The following is a 21,953-nucleotide window of genomic DNA, read 5'->3' as shown; positions in this document are numbered from 1 at the left end:
GCCAATAGATGCCATTGCTAGCTTCTTCTCTTGATCTTGGTTGCAATCCATCACCTGTCCATCCTCCTAAGGCTCGTCCGCCTCTTAAAGGGGTTGGAATGTTAAAGGCTCTTAGGCAATTGCCTTGAATCTTGAGGCCATAAAGCAGGGTCACGAACTCTTCCATCGCCATTCCTGTGTTTCTCAGAATATATTCGGGAAGTCGTATTGTTTTCTAATTTATCAAAGAATCCGTATTCCATGACAAGCTTTCTAATTTAGTAATCGAACTTGAATCAATATCTCTTTCCTAAGATGCAAATGCAATGTAATGCAATCATAACCAAAACACAACAAGAGGGGTTAGAACAAAACATAAGCAAGCACGAAAAACAATAAGTACCTAATCAGGTAAATACTAGGGATTTGGAGTGGCTCTACCTAGGTTAAGTTCCTAAGTCCACTATATGAGGGTTGGTTCTAAAGATAAGGTACCCGAACCAGCAGATTCCTCGATCTTCACCCATTATAGGCTCATATGCATCGAAGTTCGGTTCAGGGGAATACATTTCCCTATGGCTGCACGGAGATGAAAATCTCACGAAGACATAGGTACGGATGTATTCCGAAAGCGATCCACTATCCTGCACGGAGGTGAAAACCTTACGAAGGAGTAGCTTCTCACTCCCACTTAAAAGGGTGTGACCATAGGTCATGCAATGCAATGCAAAAGATACCAAAATTTAAACAAACAGAGTAATTATAAACCACAATGATGAAAATTACAATGAAGAATGAAATGCCATGAAAGGATCGTAAATTTAAACCAAATTTTCAATTTTCGACAAAAAGACAAAAAGTAATCAACTCGTGGCTCGACTCACTTATTTTCAAAAAGTCCCCAGTGGAGTCGCCAAGCTGTTGACACCATTTTTTGGATGGAAAACGGGGTCGACTTGGGTTTTGAAAAATGAAAACGAAAATGGGAGTCGCCACCAATCTTTTTTGATAAGGTGTGATTGGATCACTAAAAGTGGTTGTTTTAATAAAAGGTTTGATTTTATTAAAACAACAAGTTTGGTCCACGAAATTCGAAAAAAGCGAGTTCGGAGTCGGTTCGCATACGAGGAAGGATTAGCACCCTCGATCGCCCAAAATTGGTACCTAGTTGATTACTTAATGTCTTAGTGTCGAAGATTGAAAACTTTAAAGAAATTTAAAATACGATCCTTAAAAAACTCATCGGCATGGATTTAAATTCAATAGGATATTTGGCAATTTGGTTAAACGAGAAATCGAAACCCAAAGACCTTAGGGCACGTTCTCGAATTCCCAAACGCAAAACATTGCCTTATTTTGAAATTTTAAAAGGATATTAAGTCATTTGGTTGAACGAGAAAAATCGACACCCAGCACCTTAGGGCATGTTTTCTCGAATTTCCAAACGGCAAAACATTACCTTTTTGAAAAATTTTCCTTTTGAAGTATAGTGTTAATAGGCATAGTGGGATAATAGATATGATAATGTGAACAAATATTACAAAACGAACAATAAAATAAATCAATCATGCATATATCATAGCAAATAAATAAATAAATAAACTAAAACATAAAAATGGACATATAAATAAATACATAAATGAACATGAAAACAATAAAGGAAAATAGATGAAAATTATAAAAATGGATATGTGCATGTACATCTAAGGAAATATATATGTATGTACATAAAATTATTAAAATATATACATAAATTATAAGATATAAAAATATAAATATTTACATGTATACGTATGTAGATTATAATATATATATATATATATATTTATATATATATGGATATAGACATAAAGTAATATTGTATAAAATATTTGTGATTTAAAACATAGAAGTATATATGAGAAAACCTTTTGTTAGAAGAACGTATTTATAAAATAGAAGATACATAGACAATATTGAAGTAATATAAAACATAGATTAATATATTATAGAATATAATATATAATATAAAAGAGTTTAAATAATGGCACATAATGAAATAAAATAATATATGAAAACAATAAACAAATATATGAACTAGTATAGTAATAATAATAATAATAATAATAATAATAATAATAATAATAATAATAATGAAGAAATAATAATAATAATAATAATAATAATAATAATAATAATAATAATGCTAAAAAGGACTAAATCGAAGTAAAAATAAAAAACACTGGGCGAATTTAAACATGGAAAATACAAAAAGGACCGATTTATAACGCACGCGAAGCCTAGGGGATCGATTTGGAAAATATCCCAAGCCCTATACGCAGCGCTTTTGACACGGGCTGAAATGAAACATATGAGAAATTATGCGTCAATTAAAAAACAAAACAGGACTAAATTGCACCAGTAGCGAAGGAGGAGGGACCTCGCGAAAATATCCCTCCAATGAAAACACGTGGACCCTCCGGTCGGATCGGTCGACGCGGATCTGGGGTAAAAGCGGTGACGTTTTAACGCCTAGGGCTATGGCACGAAACGCGCCGTTTTAAGTGCTTATAAATTCAAAGTTTTTTTAAAAACTTCATTTTCTGCTCTTTCAAAGAAAAAAATGATTTCTCTTCAAAAATCCTCTCTCCTCCAAAGACCGCCCAAAATCCAAATGAGGAAACCACTGTCGACACCACCGTGGCCGTCAAATGCGGTGGCCGGAAAATCCCAAAGGTAATTTTTTTATATGCTATATATAGTTTTTTAAGTAAAAGAAAAATAAAATGAAGGATACAAACAGTTCGAAGGAAGAAAATCAAAAGAAAATAAAAATAAGAAGAAAAATAAAGCTTATACCAAAATTTTCTTCAATCTCTTTTCTTTTCCTTTTATCTATTGAAATCTGATACAATCGGTTTTAGAATCGTTTTTTACCGAAAATAAAACAAAAGCCCCCTCTTTACATGTTCTTAGTTTCGGCTTTTAAAGCCGATTTACATGAAATCCTAGTCTATGCCTATGCCTGTCTCGCTTGCCTTGATTTGTTTGCGGGATCAACGCACGTGGATGGAAGTGACGGTGGCGGTTGGCGGTGGTTCTTGGCAGAGCGGTGGGCGAAGACCAAAAGTCGAAGACCCTAGGAGCGGCGCCTAGGGTTCTTCTTTTCTACTAGGGTTTTCTATTTCCTTTTTTTTGGTTGGGCCATTTGGGCTGTTTAAGTTAGTTGGGTATTGAAAGTTTGGGTTTAATTTGTTTGGGTTTGTATTAGTTTTGATGGGCTTTGGGCTGGGGGTTTATTACTGGGCTCGGGCAAAATGGCCTGCAACAGTACTTATATCTGGCACCATTCTCTAAAATAATATTTGGGTTCAAAGTCCAAATAGTCTATAGCTTAATTATAAAAAATTATATAAACTTAGGTGTTCGAAAAGCCACCTAGTAATTGAATTTGATTGTAATTGCTTATAATTACGTATGGTGGCATGTTTGGATAACATTGTAATTGGTAGATCCCACTGAATTGAGTGTAATTGAAGCACCCCATTACACTTTCCAATTCTTAGGGGGAGGATAAAAATTGGAGTAATTACATAGGTAATTACACCCAAATCCAATTACCTTATGGTTTTCCGAACACTCATACATGATTTAACTTTTTTTTAAAAAGTATACAAGTTTATGTTGTGAAAATTATATTATAAGCATGGACATGTAATGAGTGTTTGGGATGATTATGTTAAAAAAAATTCTAATGTTAAATATTATAAATCTTTAAAAAGTTATATTATAAAAAATAATTTATGTGTATTTTATAAAGTTATAACAAAAAAATGTATTATTTAAATCCTATAAAAAATTTAAAGTTTAAAGGCCCATTTAAATAGGTTAAGTTTAAAGAGCTAAGACGACTAAAATATCCCTAAAGTAATCAGAGTTCGACTGTGAAAAGAAATCTTGCTTGGCTATCAAAACACGACTGTATTACTCGAGGAATATGTTGCATCGTCATGACATCTAATGCATGCTCGTCACGACGTCACGTCGTCATCCTTGAACGGGTCAATTGCGAAAACCCTTGCTCTGATACCAATTTGTTGGGGATCGACTCATATAAACAGTGAAATAGAAAAGGTAGAAAAGATCGAACACAAATTTTACGTGAAAAATTCCTCCAAAGAGGATAAAAACCACATGCAAAGAAGGCTTCGATTTTTCACTAAATAAGTAAACAAACGATAGTACAATATGGAAAAAATAAATCTAAATGTACTAAACGTATAAGTCCAAACCTTAAAAACAAAACTCTAACTCTTATAGAGTTATTTCAAAAAGGGTACAGAATTTTCTTCATAGTTGCCACGAAAATTCTCATTAAAACTCATCTGTAACTACATCTTGTCGCTCCCAAAAGAAAAGTCTTATCGAAATAGGGATACAAGGCCCTTTTAAATAGCCTAAGTTTAAAGGGCTAAAATGACTAAAATATTCTTAAAGTAATCAGAGTTCGACTGGGAGAAGAAGTCATCTTCGTTACCACAAGTTTAGTTATTTCTAAGTCATTAAATACTTCAAACTTTTGTGGTCAGTAAAAACATGACATTTCTCGTCATACAGATAATGTCGCCAAATCTTCGAAGTGAATACAACTGTGACCAGTTCTAAATCATATGTCGGGTAATTTCTCTCATGTGGTTTAAGATATCAGGAAGCATAAGCTATAATTTTTTCGTTTTGCATTTGAACGCAACCCAAACCAGTCAATGAAGCATAACTATAAACAACAAATTGATCTTTCCCAGATTCTAGTTGAGTCAACACTGGTGCCTTTGTCAACATGGTTTTCAATACATTTTTCTGACCAAACAAAACTGACATCTTTCTGTAATAGTTTCGTCATCGATAATACTAGTATAAAAAAATTCTTAATGAAAAGTCGATAATACCTAGCTAAACCCAGAAAATTGCATACCTTAGAAACATTTCTCGGAGGCTTCCAATTCAGAATTGCAAATATCTTGCTCGGATCAACCCGTATGCCTTCTGTTGAAATCACATGATCAAGAAATCCATCAACCCGCATGCCTTCTATTGAAATCACATGATCAAGAAATCCAACTTCTCTAAGTCAAAACTCTCATTTACTGAACTTTGCGTATAATTGCTTCTCATGTAAAGTCTGTAATACAATTTTCAAGTGTTGAGCATGCTCGGACTTGTTCTGGGAATAGAGCAAAATATCATCACTGAATACAACTACAAATATGTCAAAATGTGGCTTAAAAACTCGATTCATTAAGTCCATAAACGCTGCAAGGACATTGGTTAATCTAAAAGGCACAACCAGAAACTCGTAATGTCCATAATGGATTCTAAATGCAATTTCGACACGACAACATCTTTAACTCACAACTGATAGTAGCTAGATCAGAGGTCTATCTTCGAAAATATTGTGGTTCCTTTCAACTGATCGAATAAATCGTCTATACAAGGCAGTGAATATTTATTCTTTATAGTGACTTTATTTAGTTGTTGGTAGTCAATACACAACCTCATCGACCCCTTTTTTTCTTTTTCACGAATAGTACTGGTGCACTCTAAGGTGACACACTCGGCCGTATAAAACCTCTGTCAATTAACTATTGCAAGTGTACTTTTAATTCTTTTAGCTTGGTTGGAGCCATTCTATACGGGGCAATTGAGATTGGAGCAGTTCCAGGTAATAACTCTATAGTGAATTCAACTTCTCGTTCTAGCAGTAACTCAGACAACTCCTCATGCAATAACTTGGAGTTCATAGTAATTTAAGCTTGAACCATGGTAATTTCTGCTTAAGATGATGCACTTTGTAATTGGTTCAAGAAATTCTTCACCTATAAGTAATCCACTATATAATCAACAAGTATAAGTTTTGATATGAGTTCAACTCACTTTCCATGTCGCAAAACTCCCTCTTATACTTCGAAAAGGATCACTCTCCCTCTAAAACTTTCCCCTGAATGCTTAGATGTAAATTGAAGAAAACAATTTAGTTTACTTACGATTTTGCACTAAAATAATAGTTCCTAATTGAACAAATAATCTTTTTGTAAATTTTTAAATATTTTTATAATATGTAATATATATTTTCTATAACTTTTTATGCTTTTAAATAGAAAATACTAGTTTTCGCCACATGATACGATTTTGGTGTGCCACATGGCGACAAAGACCCCCACCCAAAAAAAAAAAAGAAAATAGTAAAATGACAATCATTGTTCTTTAACGGTCAATTGTTAAAGTTAATAGTTAAAGGGTTTAATTGATGGAAATTTTAACATTTGAAGGTTAAATTGGATTTTTTTTCTTTCAAGTGCTTAATTGATTTCTTTGGAAAAGTTTAGGGGTTCCTGTTAAAATAGAATGTCGATAATGACAATGTATCGCAAAGAAAGGAAAGAAAAACAGAACACACAAATTTTACGTGGAAACCCTTTAAAAAAACCCCGAGTAAAGGAGAAGAAAATTTACTATGTCGAATTCGAATGAATATAAGAAGTATAGACTGTATCTATTTATAGGTTTAGAAAACATTATTCTAATTAACATCTAATAGAAGTAATATACAGTAAGGTTGAAACACCTATACGAGTTCTTCTTGTGTAGCCTGTGCTATACAAAATCATGAATCCCTCTATCTTGCAACTTATATTTTATTTTAATAAGAAGTTGAGTCACAACTATAACAATTCCTTATCTATCCTTTAGCCTTAAAAGTAGGGGTGAGCATTCGATCAAATCGAATCGAATCGAATCGAATCGAAAATTTTCGAGTTAATCGAGTTTTCGAATCTCATTTTATCATCCTAACTTTATTTGAAGTTTTCTCGAATCGAGTCGAGTGAGATGGAATTCGAATCGAATCGAATCGAATATATTTGTTCGAGTTAAATTTTAAAAAATAATTTTAGGTCCTTGTAACCATTGTCACCCATCATAATAAAATTTGTCCACCTTAATCAAATTTTTATTAACTTTCATCACCTCATAATTTATTTATTAATTTTTATATCTTGGTTAGCTTATTTGTTTGCTTAGTTGTTTCAATTATCTTGGATTCTTGTCACTATGTATTTTGGAATTAAAATATATTAAATATAAAATATGATTTTTAATAAAATTTATTTTAAAAATAAAATTTGAAATTGATACCAATATAAAATTTTAACACGAATATTTTATGGCATAATTAATAATTCAATTTTAATATAAATATTCAATATGACTAAACAATTCAATAATATAAATAATATAAAATGTGAAATTTAATTTAATAATATAAATAGTATATATAAATAAAATTATTACTATTTATGTTTAGTGATTTTTTGGATAATTTTGATTTTTATTTGAGAGTAAAGGGTGAGAAGTAAAAGTTTAGGGGAAAATAAAAAGTTTTGGGGAATAAAAGTTTGAGGGAAAGTAAATAGAGGGAGTAAAATTTTGGAGGGAAAATATTAAAAAAAAAATTGGAGGGGGGAGGGTTTGGGGTAGATGAGAGGTGGGATGGGAAGAGAATAAAAGTTTTAGGGGAAAAGTGGGAGGGAGTAAAAATTTTGGGGGAAAATAAAAGTTTTGAGAGTTTTTGAGAGTAAAATTTTGAAAAAAAAATGAATGGAAGAGTAAAATTTTGGTGGGAAATGTATTTTGAGTACATTGGGGGTTGGGAGGGGAGGGGAGTAAAAGTTTTGGGGGAAAAGTGGGAAGGAGTAAAAGTTTTGAGGGAAAAGTAAAAAAGTTTGAGAGTTTAGGGTAAAACTGTAAAATATTATAGTTTGATATTCGAATTATTCGAATTATTCGAGTTATTTGAATTCGAAAACTCAACTCGATTCGAACTCGAAATTCGAAAAAAAAATTCGAGTTGATTCGAATAACTCGATTAACTCGAATAACTCGATTCGTTTAACTCGAAATTCGAATTTTTTTTCGATTTTTTCGAGTCAAATCGAATTTTGCTCACCCCTACTTAAAAGTATAATGTTAGTTCCTCATATCCTTTAGCCTTAAAAGTATAATAGAAAAGATAGGGACATGTGAAGCAAAAATGACCATCATCCATCTTAAAAAAACTTCAACATAGACAGATCAACAAAACCTTCTCGCTCATTTTTATTAATCCTTTGGTTATTGTAAATGCATAAATATTATATAACATTAAAATTTGATGGATTTGTAGGGATTGCCACAAAATGGCACCCTCTGTTTTTAGCTCTAGCATGATTACTTCTCTTGGGGCACATACTTTGCTTGCCTCACCTGGTTATAAATTAAAAAAAAAAAAAATGCAAGTCATCAGTGTTGAATTAAAATTGTTAGAGATTGTGTGTCTTGAATCTTGTCACTTGAAAAAATAAATTAAAACTAGACTTTAGCCCCAACAGTACGAACCATACATCACAAGTTGAATCCGTAAAGAACTATTCTTCTTTTATTTAATTAGAACAGAGTTTTTCAACTGTAGTCGAAACTCTCTTGTATAATTCGTTTTTCAACATTAGTGAATTTTTTCCTCCTCTGCCCGTAGTTTTTTCCCCCAAAGAGTTTCCACGTAAAATCTGTATCTGTGTTTTTTTTTTTTCTTTACAACCATTCTACCGCCATTATCGACGCTTATTATAACAAAAATCTTCAATTATGGACATATATATATATATATAATGTATAATACTGTTATCGTATGTGTTCATCGTTATTCTTCATTGTTACCAGAAATAGTTGACACTGCTCATAACACTGTTTACTTTTACTTACAAATATCATTCTATATTCTTACAGATCAAGAAAATAATGTAGAAAAAGAAGAGTTTAATTAGAAAGAGGCCAAAAATAAAGAATCAATAGCCATTAAATGGCCTATAATTCAAAACCTGAGAATCCTTTTATTATATGAAGCAATTAACACTCTTGCTGTTTAATTTAATCGAAACATGGTTGAAAGAACATTGACTGTGATAACTCATAGACTAAACACAATATAAGATATTATGGTGGATTTGCAGGGAATGCCATCTTCTATTTCAGCTCTACCATATGATCACTTCTCTTGGGGCACTGAGTTTGCTTGCTTCAGCTGCTTGTCATCAATAAATAAAAACAATGGGAGAGTTGTGCATGGGAAAAGAAACAAAAAAAAGTGAATTATTTATGGTCTAACAATGGTCGAACTAGATAAACCTGAAAGTAGGGTTCTAGCTTGGCTTTGAGACTTTCATACTCCTTTCGCATCTCCCAAATGCCAGCTTTTGTCCTACATATGCATGCATGCATGCATGTCATCACATTCATTTCAAATCATATATACATATATTATAGATGTAAGTAGAGAAGATTACCCTTCTAGGTTTCCTTTCTCCAGAACTTGTCTTGTCTTGTTGATCTCATTTAGAACTTTTTTAGCACCGACACTTCAATTAGAAATGACAGTTCTCCATTAGACCAACATTGATAGGCTTTTATCTTGTATAGAGATTCTTAGAATTTACCTGGCACTGCTGCCCTTGAGTTGATGAAGGATTTTGTCCATTTTAGCAAAAGTAATAGAGATAGTTTTCCTTCATAAATTATTTTTTCAAGATTAGCACTCTTAGTATTATTCATGTCATCATCTTAATCAATGTATACTTACATTGCTTGTTCAACAGTTTCTAGTAGTGTAGTGGAGTCTCTGAAGTACATGGTAAACACCTCTTCTACAAAGTTGGGGTTATTTTGATCCTCTAGCTGCTCCAATTGAGAAAAAAATTCATCTAAGACCTCCTGAATTAATAGTATGACATTTAACATAAGAACATCCTTAATTTTGTCAAATATAGATGCATGAATGCATGTTTTGATGTAAAGAGTAAATCAAACCTCATCAAAGAAGGATTGTCTCATTGCAGCGATTTGTTGATGAACATGTTTACTTTCCATTGAAGAAATCAGAACTAGTGAGTTTTGATTTTTAAGCTACTTGGTTATTCAACAATGGCTACCTAGACCTAACTATATATACCCATAAAACGTTTACAGATGTTTAAAAATGAAACATAAATGTTTTAAAAAAAATTATTACTTTAGATTTCCGTATCTACTTTGAAGATTTTGGAATTAATGAACTAGATTTGAAAATTTACTATATATGTCTTCCGTTACTATCTAAAATTGTTATCATAATAGTCGATTGAGTCTTAACTCAGTTAGTATGGGTATTATCCTCAATGCAAGAGGACGTGGGTTCGAGTGCACTAAAGTACATTATACTCGCGGGAAGGGGCCTTGGCCCTCTAAAATGAAAAAAAAAAATGCAAGTTAGTCCTCTTATAAATGATCAAATTATAAGTTAATATATAATAAAATTACACTTTTCTCCCAAAATGAAAAAAAGTATATTTAGCCCCTTAAAAATGATAAAACTAGAAATAATACATACAATTACATTCGGAACAATTTATAATTCAATTCTAACTCCCTTAAAGAAATTATTGGATTCGCCCCTCTGTCCAATAGAGAATCTAAAACTTTATTTCTAATATTATATCCACAAATTAACTATTAATGTCGAATAAAATTATTTATCTTTTGTTGTTTCAGTATCATCATATATCTTATGGTATTACTAGGGGATAAGCAAAGGCCTTGACCCCCTTGATTAATGGAATTTCTTTTGGTCCGTTCCTATTATCAATTATTCAATTTAAGTCCTTTTAAAACAAAAATTTTACCTTTTACCCAATGTAGATACTTGGTTTTAGCTATTGTTTTGGGAAATTGTGTTACAAAGCTTGAAACAAGTAGCAAACGTTCTTTCACTTGTTATCTGTTTCAAAAGAACAATAATTATCCTAAATAGTTTTTGTTCATATCAACAGTTGTTTGAAAATGGCTACATTCGGAACAGTTATGTTTAGAATAAGGTTTTAGGTTAGAATAGTTGTCATCCAATGTAGCTATCATTTGAGAATGGCTCTTGTTGAGAGCAACTCAAGTTCAGAACAACTCTTGTTTAGAATAATAGTGTTTCAAGAACAACTATGTTTAGAACAATTATTTTTTGGAACAACTTCTATTTAGAACAATTGTGTTTTTCCAAAAGTGAAGAAAAGCCTCTACATAAAAACAACAATATTGAGAGCAACTCACATCTGGAACAAGTCAGAATAACTCACGTTCAAGAACAACTCTCATCTTGTGGAAAATGCTTCTCATAATACTACTTCACTAAAATAGAAGTGGAAGTAACCCCTATATATGGTAGGGTTTTGGGGTTATCTTGGGATGTTTCGGAGAGCTTAGCATGGCGAATCAAATATGAAAGTAGTTAGGAGTTTTACTCTTAACCTTTTTCTATAACATTGGGTGTTTCTCCCTTCCTTAAAAAATATAGTGAACTCTTATTCACTATTCATCGTCACCATCCCCTCTTAATAATTAATCTCATTGTAACTGAAAATTAATTTCACTACTCCTATTAATTGTCATTTTTGTAACTCTCGTTCTTGAGACATTATAAATAGAAGTATTTCACAATTAGTAAAGGGAGTTTTGACATTTTTTACTCTCAAAGCACTCTTTCTGGAATTTCTCAACTTGTTTTTTTGCTTAACCTTATTGTCAGCCAAGATTTCCTTCTTTTTTTCTCCACCTTAACAATCACCATTTGTCATTGCGTTCAATGTTATCTGATTTGTTCTAGTCTTCCTCTTCGCCTTCTTGTAGTACATCTTGTTCACTTGTTTGCAACGCTTCCTCTCTCCACCAAAGAACTCTCTACACCCACCAAATCTTAAAATTTTATTTCGAACCCTTAACACTAAATTCTGAATTCTGTGGCTTCGCTCTTAATTTCCATCACTTGCAAATATATATCACACTTTTCAACTTTTATATAAGCCAAAAATTTTTGATTGGATTTGGACATGAAATTTTAAGCTCATTTTTCGAACATTTTTTTATGTTTTGTCTATATAAATTTTGATTGGATTTGGACAAAATTTTAAACACTTTTTTTCGAATTGGTTTGGGCCTAGAAAACGGACTTAAATTTCTACATCGGTCCGAACCCGTCCTAGCCCAGCTCGTGTAGCAAGAACATGCTAATCCCTCTTATCACCACTTTTCACGAAACCATCCCTTTAAATTCCAAGCATCGCAACCTTGTGGTATAGAGAATGAATACCATGAAGAAATCAATCACAGTCGTCACCAGCACCCGCATCAAATTTGACACTTGCGTCCCCATCCCTATCCTTAAGCTGCAACTTCTTCCGTTCAGCAAACATGTAACGTAATGCAGCATTGTCACCCTTCAGCTGTCTCACTCGCGATTATGATATACGAAAGCTCTCAATCCCACAAATTACTGTTCTTGGAGTTAATTTTTGTTATGAGACCATTGATGAGTCCTTGAAGAGTTGCAGACGTTTCGTTATAATTATAATCCATTTTGGGCAGCTGTTCTTTTCTGTAGCCCCAGACACTTGCTTCAGCTCCTCCTCGTAGTTGGTTTACTCCAAATGAACAAAACCAAAACAGATAACCCCCTGATAAGAACAAATTTATTTTACACACAACCATAACAAATATGCTATTATTTCGCTCAGTAAACCACCAGCAACCCCCACCGCTTCCTGCCTAACCCAGTCAAAATTTTTCATTCAGCCAGTGCTGATTCAATCGCCAACATTGCTCAAGAAGCATTTCCAGCCAACCTCATTGAACAGTGTCATAGAAACATTTAGAAGTATTTGAAGACCTCCAAACCCCGACTGCTCTTCAAATCTTGCCAATTCAGCTACAACTACAGCTTCATCATCATGCCCGTCGACATTAACCAAGGACTTTTCCCAGACTCCAAGCTCTTTCAGCATTTCTAATAATTATCCTCTTGCGATTTTTGAAATCGGAATAAGATAAAGAGGCATTTACTATTTTATTTGAAGGCTCGCCCTTTTTTGCCTTTACCCTTATTTGATGTCCTGGTTAAGTTAGACGTAAATTCAGAAACTTTTTAAATAATAACATAGATAATTGAGTTGACGACCCAGTTAAGGGTAACACCAATTTTATAAATTGCTAAAATTATAATACAAATTATATAAATTTGCAACACTTTTATATATACTAGATTTATGTAAAAAAGTTATAAATATATTTATTAAAAATTTGTGTATGTTGCACGTAATCTTATGTGTCTTTTGTTTTAATTTATTACATGTTAGGAGTTTTGACCTGCTCGTTCCATGTTCTGTTAGATTGAGAACGAATTTTTTACTTAGATCGTGGGTTGTTTCGGTCCCATGGTGTTTAAAATTTTTTGCATACTATGGAGTGACATATTTGACAAAATAACAATTGGAGTTCGACTAGGACTCTTTAGCTGTTTAATTGGTCATATTGAGAAGTTTAAAGTGAAGATATGTTTATCCTCACCCTTATCTCTTAAGAGAGTTTTGGAGTAGTTGGAAGACAGATTTATAGATATTTTTATTTGATAAATACTCAGGGATAATTTTAGCTGTTAAATTGGAGTTTAAAGTTTATCAAAACTCTGTTGGATGGACTATTGTATTAGCCTATAAATAGGTTGCTTGTGGCTTTCACCTAGAGAGCAATTTTAGAGTGTCATTAGTGACAATTTTGTTTTTATTTTCTTGATGTGATTTCTTGACTCTTTTAGGTATTCTTTGGAGAGTTTTGACTCAATAGGTGATTCGAACGATTGTTGAATAAAATCATTCACTAGACGAGACTCTGTAAATATAGGATCGTTGTGTCTAAATTGTGTGAACAAATATCGTGTGTTAATTTTTTTTCCTTATTTTGCATTTAACCTTTCTGTTCATTTCTGTTCCAACTGTAGCTGTTTTCCAAGTGCAAACCAAAAACTTTTTCACTAAATAATATAATTTTACAATTTAAAAAGTATATTTACTAATTAAATAAGATTTGGCTTATTTTATAATAAAAGCCTATTAATTTTGATAAATAATAGAGAATAAATTATGTTAAAAGTATTGGAAATAAAAAAGTATGAAATAAACGATAATAAAATATTAAGCAATTAAATAAAATAACTTGTCATTCGAATAAGATAAAAATAATCATTAGTTTAATACTCCATTATTTTGAAATATTCACAACTGTGTAAGTAGTAAAACTATTGAAATATGAAATTAATAATAAAACCAAACATACTTAAAAGATAATGAAAATCATTTTTTTATTGATGGAACCAAAATTTAGTAAATAATATTAAAATATAATTTTTAGTAATTCTTGAATATTATTTGAATAAAATGTCTTACTAATGTACAGATTTATAGTGCTAAATATTAATTTTAATTGGTCTATAATTGTAACACTAATTAAGTGATGATTATACTAAAATAATATTATAATCAAGTTTAATTATAATAATAAAATCTAATTAAAACATCATTAATAAAATAATTAGAATTATAAATATTTTATATTAATAATTTGCCATGAAAAATATAAATAAATAAATTTATTTTCTCTATTTTATGCTTAGACCACACTATTTTACACCTAATAAACCTAAACTAAATTATAATTAGATTTAAATGCCAATCGATAAATATAAATAAAATTATAATAATATTTAGGTGTCAATATAATTTATAATTATCACTACAATTTATGTTTAAATCTCAATTAATAGTTTTAATTTAAATTATAATTATATTTAGATGTTAATAAAATTTGTAATTATCAAATCTACCTATCACACATTACTTCACGTTAATTTTATACTAATAATTAGATATCAATATAATTTGTAATTATCACAATATTTAAATGTTAATTAATAATTTTAAATAATTTTATAATTATTATTAGATGTTTTCGTATGAAAATCGAATGATGCTTTGGTTGCAATACTAAAATTAAAAATTTGATATGCATGATGTTTTTTTGTTTAAATTTTATTAATTTATATAGATATGTAGACAAAAATACCCCATAATAATATAACTTATTTTGTAAAATAATAGTTTTTTTTTATTTACATTGGACACCTTGAAATATTATTTATTTACAACACCTTCAAATAATATTTATTTACATTGGACACTGGGTTCGCATTTAAACACCCCCAACCCCACAACCCACCCCTTGGATGATTTTCAGACATGAAACTGCAAAGCCTTTTGAAGCACATTACTATACTATAATGTCTGTTCTATCAAAGTTTTTAACACAAATTCAAGCTAGATTTCATGCAAGAACGGCAGCTTTTAAAGATTCATACAAGTAACCAAACATTCAAACTGCCTTTGAGATCGAATCGGACAAATAAACTTGAGAAACTTCAACACGATGACTCACTTTAGCCAAGTACAAACAATGTCCTCGAGAGCTGGTCTAACATCCTGCTCCAACATCTTCCTATACTCCAATGTATCACCACTGGACTTCCTCAACTCTACTAAATAGAAAGATGGGGCGACCTCGAATATCTGTGCATAGATAGTCAATTCGCCTTTTTGGCCTCTGCTCGATTTTTCTATTTTCAAAAGCCCTCCAACTTCCTTCTTAACTTTGAACTTCAAGTGCTCAGCAAAGTCCTCTAGTTTAGAAGTGATGGCAGAGACACTATGCATGGAAGTGAATCTAACTTCCTTCTTCTCGCCGGTTTCCGTAAACAATCCAGACAAATCGAGCCCACTTGATAAGGAAATGATGTCGAAAGCATTCAACTTGGTGAGCTGATCCTTGTGATTCTTTGTTTCGAATGCTGCTGTGTTAGCCTCAGAACCAAAAACCACATTGGTATCGGTAGAAGGCAAGTCCTTTTCGGCAGTTTTGTGACTTGATTTCAATTTAAACCCCTTTTTGAACCAGGAGTTTGTCATTATTTTCGCGGTTGAAATTCGAGATTTTGGATTAGGATTGAGGATTCTCGATAGCAGCTTGGTGACATCAGGTGAGAACCAACTAGGAAACTTGTAATCTGCTTTGCTTATTTTCTTATACATTCCTATCAGATTTGAATCATGAAATGGAAGATAACCAGCCAGTAGGACAAAGAGGATAACCCCGCAAGACCAGATATCGGCTTTTGCCCCATCATAGCCCTTTCGGTTTATAACTTCAGGAGCTACATATGCAGGGGTTCCACAAGTTGTGTGGAGCAATCCATCTTGATGCTTAGACTCACCAAGGGCACTCAAGCCGAAATCTGATACCTTAAGGGTTCCATTTTCATCAAGGAGCAAGTTTTCGGGCTTCAAATCCCGATGATAAACACCTCTGCTGTGGCAAAAATCAACTGCACTGATCAGCTGTTGGAAATACTTCCTTGCCAAGTCTTCTCTCAACTTCCCTTTTGCTACCTTGTTGAAGAGCTCGCCACCGTTGGCATACTCCATAACATAGTAAATCTTGTTTTTGCTAGCCATGACTTCGTAAAGTTCCAAGATATTCGGGTGCTTAACGAGGCTCATAGTGGATATCTCCGTCTTGGTTTGATCGATCATGCCTACTTTCAAGACCTTCTCTTTCTCAATGACCTTAATCGCCACGCTCTGGCTTGTTTTGATGTTCTTTGCATAGTAAACTTTAGCAAAATTCCCTTGGCCCAACATTTTTCCGAATTCATACTTTTGCATCAACACCTTCCCCTTATTCTCCATTCTAAAAGATTTTAATCCTAACAGGCTCCAAAAAAGAGTATTATCTCCTGCAGTATTAATAATATATATATATATATATGTAAATGTACTCTAAGAGAACTTCCTATAACACGAAAAACTCAACCGTCTTCAGCAAGGTCATTCATCAACATGGTGGAGATTTTGTTTTCAGCCCTGTTAAGAACTTGAACACCGAGCATGAATCTGCTGTTTCCTGAGTATCCGACCTCATCGAGAAAGAATAAGGGTAATCCAGATCCGGATACATCCTTGTGGAGTTGATATAGAGAATTCTCAGCGTGCATAGACATCTTTCCGCATTCCCTATTCCTTTCTTAATACTTTCTGAAAGACAAATCGAGTCAATTAGGCAATAATTCAAACGCCTGACATGCATAAATATTAGAACCGAGCAATCATAAATGCACCAAATTTCAACACCACCTGCTGCAGGAAAAAAACATTGGTACCATATCAAGCAACAATCACAACAAGTTCAACTTAACTTTTTTTCTGATTCAAACGTCACCGACATTTAGTAGAATCGAAGAACATGATCTAAGCAAACAGTGTATTAATTCTTTCAAAATCTAACATTGTTCATTGTTCATTGATCAAATTTAAAGATTTCATGTGAGATTAAACATAGAAAACAATACCCAGAACCAATTCCACAGCATGAACATGATTCAACAATGAAGAAACAGATTCATAACCAAAAACAAAAATAAAAGGCAATGAAAATTCAATGGGAAAGAAAGACCCAAACTTACTTTTGATGGGCAAATGAGAAAAGAGAAATAGACTTGAGGTAATTCAATGGAAGATGACACCCTTCTTGCGGAGAAGGTGATGGGGGGTTAGAAAGATGATGAAATGAAAGCCACAAATGTAGGAAGCACATGAATGCAATGTAATATAATGAAATTTGTAAGATAATAATAGGAATGACAGGTTTTGGGGACTAAATATAGAAGGTTTTATATATGAAAAGACTGTTAGTTATGACAGAAAGACAGAAGGCTGGCGTTTCAAAATCAGTCACTTTTGTCCCTAATTTTGGTAATTCACTATTTTTGTTCAATTTTCTGCTTTTGCTTCAACAATACATTTGGTTACTATAAAAAGGAAACAATTTGAGCAAATCCGAATCGGCACATGGATTTTGAGTCATCTGCTTCAAATGGAGTAGAATTTTCTTTAAACCAGACGCAGGGTAGATTTTTGTAGATAATTACTTCCTCCACTCTGCCTCGCTCTATTATATTAAATTATCATTTTATCCCGGCTATATATGTATGTATGTATAGGCTCTCTTTGACAATTGACGGATAGCTGATTGCATTAATTGATTCTATTAATTGATTTGATTAATTGTTTCTATTATCTGTTTATTTAAAGGTGTTTGGTAAAACTTAACCGATAGGTGAAAGCTGATATGTGCGTGCCATATTTTATTGTTAAATATTTATTTGTTTATAATACTTTACTTTTTACTGGATGAAATTATTGAAATAAAATACTATTATCAAGGAATTAAAACATTCATTATGGAAATTAGTTAGTATATATTTTTGAAATTTTAAATAAATAAATTTCTTAAGTTCCTTATTTGCAAATTTTAACCTCGTGGAAATTGATAAATATTAATAGTATATCAATATAATTGTACATAGCGGCAAATGGAGTAATTTTTAGCAAGTATGGTCAAAATATGTCATTTCACATATTTCATTTATAATCAGCTATGAAAAAATTTGTCAATCCTGACTTTTTCTGTTTTGAAGGTTTTAGCTCAACAAGCTATTGCAAATCTCCATTCACTAAACACTATAATCAAAGGGTTTGACTACTCAATCCTCCATTTGTGCCCAAATCAGCTAAAAAAAGACTAAAAACTCTGTTTACCAAACACCCCTCTTGAATAATTATCCTTGTGTATATTAAACTATTAAAAGGTGAAATGTAATAATGTATTATAAAAAAAAATTCATATGTTTTATGTTTAAATATTTTTACAAAGAATTATGTTTAAATTTTAACTTGATTTTAAAAAATGTTGAAAATATTAAAAATAAGTAACAAAAATTAAATTGAAGTGGAGCAAGAATGGATGCATCCAACATCCATAGAGGTTGTAATGGTTTTTAATATTATGCATACATAATGGAGTAAGGCAAATGGTGGAGCAAAGAGTGACACTTATAGAGCAATGATGGATTTAGCAACATTCACCTTGTCCCGCTTAATTACCATTTGAACAAAGTATTTTTAAATCGGGTAAACTTCACCATTAATTTGGGCACTGTTGTTACAAATCATTTTCGTTTTGGTCATCCACCATTAACTTTGGATTAGGCAATGTTATTGTATACTCATTTTAGTTGCTTAACTTTAGTAAGTGTTCATTTTAGTCACTCATTTTATCTTTTTAAATCATGTCGAAATTAAAATGAAAACTTATTAAAGTTTGGTGACTAAAATTAGTGTACTGTAATATTGTCTAACTCCAAATTAATGATGGGTGACTAGATGAAAACGGTTTGTAACGACAATGCCCTTTTTGCAATATATATACATACATATATATATATATATCAACCGATGCCCAAAATGAAAACTTATGAAGATTAAGTGACCAACTGTGTAGTTTACCATTTTAAATTATGTACATATAAATATTGAGGGTTAATTATACAATAAGCTACACCTAATCTTGAGTTCAAGCTCTAACATTTATGTATTAGGTACATACATACTTGTAATTTGATTGACATCTTTTAAATATTTCCCACGCCAAATTTGATCTAACGTTCAACGCTTGAACTATTGGCGAGACGGATGGAAGGATAAGATTGATACTATATTAATAATTTAAGGATTAAATCAGAATTTTTTGAATTTTAGGATCAACTTAGAATATGAACTATAATTTGGGGATGTTCGGTGGAATTAATCCAAATATTAATTATGATTTTTAGAGTTAATTGCGCCGTACATCCCTAAAATATAACCTCCTTTCTAAATCGCCCCCAAACTTTAAAACAATATTCTAATTACATTCCTAAGCTATCAATGTTATTGTACAAGCCCAAATTTACCCGGGGCCCAATATGGTCCAAATAAAACCAACCCTATACCCACCTAGACCTAACCCAAAATCAGCCCAGTACATTTAAACAAACCCAAACCAATTAAACCTACCCAAACCCAATTACAGGCCCGAAATTAAACTCAACCCAAACCCAATCCTAAACAAAACCTAAACAGCTCAAATGGCCCAACACAAAAAAAGAAACAGGAAACCCTAAGCCTTGGTCTTCTGCCATCGCCGCTCCTAGCTCTGCTCGCAGCCACCGACGCCACCTGCTCTCTGACACCAACCACCCCCGTCCACTTGCACCTGCAGAAGAAATGACAACATAATAAATTTAAAAAAATAGAGTTGTAAATGGCTATAAGAGCCATCTAAAACCATTGTAAAAAGGGGGCTATTATTTTCTTTATTTTTCTCTTCTTTTGTAACATTTTCGTAGAAAAAAGCAAAAAAAATGTGACCTTTTTTCATTTTCGCATTTCCCATCTATTAATACATGTTCATTCTATTTTTATACATATTACATATATATAAATAGTTTATATTCACAAAAAATTAAAAAAAAAGTAAATTTTTACCTCTTTTGAATTTCCACACGGTGGCCGGTGCGACGCCGGAGCGGCGGGCCTAGGCTGGAATCTGGACCTAGTCCAGAGAGAATATTTTTTTCTTTCTTCTGTTTTTTTTTTCTTTTCAATGCCCAAATGATTTTTTTTCTCAAAAGAGTGCCTTTTATACCCTGGTAAAACGACGCCGTTTTGGCCGGCATTCTTAAGCCCTGGAACGATGTCGTTTTGACTTGGTTCAAATCGACCCGACCCGTACCGCCTGGGATCCGAGTGTTTTTGGACCAGAGGGGTTATTTGCGTCCTCAGTCCTTCCGCTTTTGAGGCCGTTTACAATTGAGTCCTATTCCCTTTTATTATTTGTTTTAATTTTGCTCTAAATTTCCATCTTTCTTGCGATTTGGTCCATAGACCGTCTGCTCAGGCTTTGTTAGAACGACGCCGCTTGGTCAACGTGGGAATATTTCCCTTTTGGTCCCCCTCCTTTTGCGCGTGTCTGGATTTAATCCTTTTTGTTTCTTTATTTTTCGAATCCGCCCCATATTTTTCATTTTTAATCCAATTTAGCCCTTTTTTTTATTATTTTGGTTATCTTCTTATTAAAATTAATAAAGTTGACATTATTATTACTATTATTTTTTTTATTTTTTTATTATATTATCATCTTTACTATTATTATTAATATTAATGTTATTATTACTATCATTATATTTCTATTTATATTTACTTATGTAATTTTAAATGTATGTGCCATCTTATATTATATTATATTATTATTACATAAGTGCTTATATATATTTCATATATAATTTATTTAATATATATATTAAATACTTTTTATATATACATATTTATATACATATATCTATATACTCTTTTCCTCATGAATATATGCATATATACTCATATATATTTTTATTTTATTTTAATAATTTTAAAACATACATATGCATATTTTTCATATTTTATAAATTTATGTGTGTACACGTGTTTTATAACATACATACTTATATAGTATATATATATATATATATATATATATTTGCATTTTATAATCTATATACATATATATATATATGTAAATACTTATATTTTTATATCTTATAATTCATATATACATTTTCATATTTCCATAATTTTATGAATATACATACGTATATATTTCCTTATATGTACATACATATTTTCCTTTATTTTTATGTTCATTTATGTATTTATTTATATGTCCATTTTATGCTTTAGTTTATTTATTTATTTATTTGCTATGGTATATGCATGATTGATTTATTTTATTTATTCGTTTTTGCTCATATTATTTTTGTTCACATTATCATATTTATTATTTCATTATGCATATTAACATCGTACTTCAAAAAAGAAAATTTTTCTAAATAAGGCAATATTTAGCATTTGGAAATTCGAGGAAACGTGCCCTAAGGTGCTGGGTGTCGATTTTTCTCATTCAACTAAATAGCTAAATATCCTTCTAAAAATTTCAAAATAAGGCAATGTTTTGCGTTTGGAAATTCGAGAAAACATGCCCTAAGGTGCTGGGTGTCGATTTTTCTCGTTCAACCAAATGGCTTAATATCCTTTTAAAAATTTTAAAATAAGGCAATGTTTTGCGTTTGAAAATTCGAGAAAACATGCCCT

The 21,953-nt window shown here is 31.7% G+C and overlaps 2 protein-coding genes across 2 annotated transcripts; both read right to left on the bottom strand.

The window, feature by feature from the left end:
- Positions 1 to 8,827: 8,827 nt before the first annotated feature.
- LOC128041953 (histidine-containing phosphotransfer protein 4-like) lies at positions 8,828 to 9,940 on the bottom strand. Its single transcript, XM_052632985.1, has 6 exons — positions 9,853 to 9,940; positions 9,626 to 9,756; positions 9,483 to 9,551; positions 9,333 to 9,404; positions 9,175 to 9,247; positions 8,828 to 9,070 (listed from the first exon to the last, which is right to left on the bottom strand). The coding sequence occupies exons 1-6, from the start codon at positions 9,910 to 9,912 to the stop codon at positions 9,035 to 9,037; spliced, it is 441 nt and encodes a 146-aa protein (XP_052488945.1). The 5' UTR covers positions 9,913 to 9,940; the 3' UTR covers positions 8,828 to 9,034.
- A 5,185-nt stretch (positions 9,941 to 15,125) lies between these two features.
- Positions 15,126 to 17,797, bottom strand: LOC105773946 (CBL-interacting protein kinase 18). The gene is made up of 2 exons (XM_012596167.2): positions 17,411 to 17,797; positions 15,126 to 16,982 (listed from the first exon to the last, which is right to left on the bottom strand). Exon 2 carries the CDS (start codon positions 16,635 to 16,637, stop codon positions 15,327 to 15,329), a length of 1,311 nt encoding a protein of 436 aa, XP_012451621.1. The 5' UTR covers positions 16,638 to 16,982; positions 17,411 to 17,797; the 3' UTR covers positions 15,126 to 15,326.
- Between the last annotated feature and the right edge of the window lie 4,156 nt (positions 17,798 to 21,953).

This window comes from Gossypium raimondii, chromosome 6 (genome assembly GCF_025698545.1).
Source record: "Gossypium raimondii isolate GPD5lz chromosome 6, ASM2569854v1, whole genome shotgun sequence".
NCBI classification, from domain to species: domain Eukaryota; kingdom Viridiplantae; phylum Streptophyta; class Magnoliopsida; order Malvales; family Malvaceae; genus Gossypium; species Gossypium raimondii.
This window is presented reverse-complemented; position numbering and strand designations above follow the sequence as displayed.